This window comes from Asparagus officinalis, chromosome 4, assembly GCF_001876935.1.
Source record: "Asparagus officinalis chromosome 4, Aspof.V1, whole genome shotgun sequence".
Taxonomy (NCBI): domain Eukaryota; kingdom Viridiplantae; phylum Streptophyta; class Magnoliopsida; order Asparagales; family Asparagaceae; genus Asparagus; species Asparagus officinalis.
Window position 1 is genome coordinate 143,022,459 of NC_033797.1, and position 2,810 is coordinate 143,025,268.

Below are 2,810 nucleotides of genomic sequence, written 5' to 3' on the forward strand. Positions count from 1 at the left end.
CTCGACGCCAGCAGCTCCGTCGACGTTCGTCAGCCTCGTCAGCTCCGCCAAACGCTCATCCGCCTTCAGCTCCTCCGTGATCTCTCAAAATCTTTGCAGAGGCTTTGGATCTCTCTTCCTCTCTCTATATCTTGGGTAAGTTCTCCAGCCTCAATTTCCTAATTTGCTCATTAGCTATAGCTTCTTAGAATCCCATCAATTTTGATTTCCCAGATTGTACAATCTCATTTCCAACCATACCCATATCAAATTGTTGTACTATCTACTTCAATGGTTAGTATTTTGATCAATAGTTGATAGAACATAGAGACCCATATGAAATTTTCACCAAGAAACCCATCGATGGATTCAAACGTGAGATCTGAGAGTGAGAACCTTCTATCTGCTGTTGTCCCCTTGATGAAGCTTTTGACCTTAACCTTAATTGGCCTCATCCTTGCCCACCCAAAAACCCAACTTGTCCCTAGAGCTACATTCAAGCTCTTGTCGAAGCTCGTCTTCGCCCTTTTCCTCCCATGTCTCATCTTTGTCCACTTGGGTGAGTCCATTACTTTGGATGAGATCCTTCTATGGTGGTTTGTACCCTTCAATGTCATCATAAGCACCCTTGTCGGATGCATCTTGGGCTACATTGTTGCCCTAATTTGCCGCCCGCCGCCCCAGTTCTTTAGATTTACTATAATCATGACTGGATTTGGAAACACGGGTAACCTCTCGATTGCTATAATTAGTTCGGTGTGTGATAGCAAAGGAAACCCCTTTGGTCATGATTGTCGCCGTACTGGAATCGCCTATGTTTCATTTGCTCAGTGGGTTGCGGTAATTCTGGTATATACTTTGGTTTATCATATGATGGAGCCTCCAATGGAGTACTATGAGATAGTATCGGAGAACAATGAGATTGAAGAGGTCCCGATTAGTAGTACTACAAACATCAGCAGACCTCTTCTTCATGAAGGAGAATGGCCGGGGATGCATGATAAAGAAACCGAGCATTCAAAGACACCATTTATCGCTAGAGTGTTCATGAGCATTTCAGGATCGTCTCAGGCTAGTTTCCCCGATCTTGATTTGACTGAGACAGGGAATACAAGCAATGCCAATGCCGGAACTAGTAGCCCTAAGTCTATCAGATGCTTGGCCGAACCAAAAATGGTCAGAAGGATGAGAATCGTGGCAGAGCAAACTCCAATCCAGCATATTCTTCAACCTCCCACTATTGCTTCGTTGTTAGCTATTATTATTGGGCTTGTTCCATTACTGAAGAGTTTCTTCTTCGGGACCGATGCACCGTTATCTTTCATAACTGATAGTTTGGAGATTTTGGCTGGAGCAGTGGTTCCATCAGTGATGTTGATTCTTGGCGGTATTCTTGCGGAGGGGCCTAATGATTCTTCTCTTGGGCTTCGTACAACTATTGGGATTACGGTGGCTAGGCTTCTTGTGCTTCCTCTGATTGGGATTGGGGTTGTGGCTTTGGCCGATAAGATGAATATTTTGGTGCAAGGTGATGAGATGTATCAGTTTGTGCTCTTGTTGCAGTATACAACGCCGAGTGCAATATTGCTAGGGGCTATTGCGAGCTTGAGGGGCTATGCGGTGAAGGAGGCTTCAGCGCTTTTGTTCTGGCAGCATGTTTTTGCTGTGGCTTCTCTTTCGGTTTATATCGTAGTCTACTTCAGGTTGCTTTCCTATGTTTGAGGTTCGCATTTCCTAAGCTTTATTTTGTTTGTTTGTTGAATGTTTGTTTAGTAAATAGTGGTGAATAGACTGTACTATATGTTTGTTTGTTTGTTTATGGCAATTAGGGTTTGGTTGGATATACACCTTTGTCTCAGAACAGTCATCTGTCCTCATTGAAATTTTTCAGATTTGCTATTTGATTACAGTTGCATTCATTTCTACATATTGGAAGTTAATTTGACTTTTTTTTAGTCGGTAACAGCGGTGTTGATTTTAGTTGTGTTTATCAACATCAATAATGGCATGTTGAACTTAGGGTACTTAATTTATTAATTTTAAAATTTTGATATCGGCTATGTCTGATCAATATGCTTTCATTCGATGCATCATAAACCAGTGACCAACGCCAGTGAACTGTGGTAGGGCTGTGTTGTACTACACTAATCTTACTTGATATTTGTATCATTCTAGTGTTGGGAAGTTGTATAATTTGAGTGGGTGAAAATTTTATCTAGTATTCTCTCATGATGAGAGCATTTGTTGTGAGACTCTGTTAATAGGAAGTTAAATTGGAATCCGATGCACACAATTTTGAATGTAAAACTCGTTGTATGGTACGGTAATTTGCTTATGTTTTCGTACGGTAATTTGCTTATGTTTTCTGTGAGTACATGATCTTCTGTTTAGATTAATCCATTCTATATTCCCCATTATTTAGTTTCTTTTTACTATTTGATTGTCGTCATTTTTGTGTTTACCTACTTATTCTAGTGTCCGTTTAAGAAATGTTTTTGTTGGTCCCATCTGATCTAGTTGATTATAGAGACGATAAGACAGAACAAGTAAGTATGCAGCCATGATGCTAATGAAACCAAAAGCAAGCAGACAAACTACTAGAGCAACATAACCTAAAATGCATAAAGCAAAGAACTTTCATAGGGCTTAGAGAGAGTGCCGGCCGAAGAAAGAACAACCTATAGTGTCCCGAGCATTTTGAAAAATGGACACTGAGAACTATCAAGTTCAACTACTTAATGTTTTGATGATGCACACAAGGAGATATAGGAATGGAGAAATCTTAGTGATTAGTGATAATCGTACATAGGACATGGGTTTCAAGTATCTGA

The 2,810-nt window shown here is 40.5% G+C and overlaps 1 protein-coding gene across 1 annotated transcript; it reads left to right on the top strand.

Annotated features, from left to right (window-relative positions):
• Window positions 239-1,906, top strand: LOC109839622 (protein PIN-LIKES 2-like). The gene has a single exon (XM_020408121.1). The coding sequence runs from the start codon at window positions 316-318 to the stop codon at window positions 1,699-1,701; it is 1,386 nt and encodes a 461-aa protein (XP_020263710.1). The 5' UTR covers window positions 239-315; the 3' UTR covers window positions 1,702-1,906.

Coding starts and splice junctions, on each gene's coding strand:
- LOC109839622 (XM_020408121.1), top strand. CDS start 316: ATGAAATTTTCACCAAGAAACCCATCGATGGATTCAAACGTGAGATCT.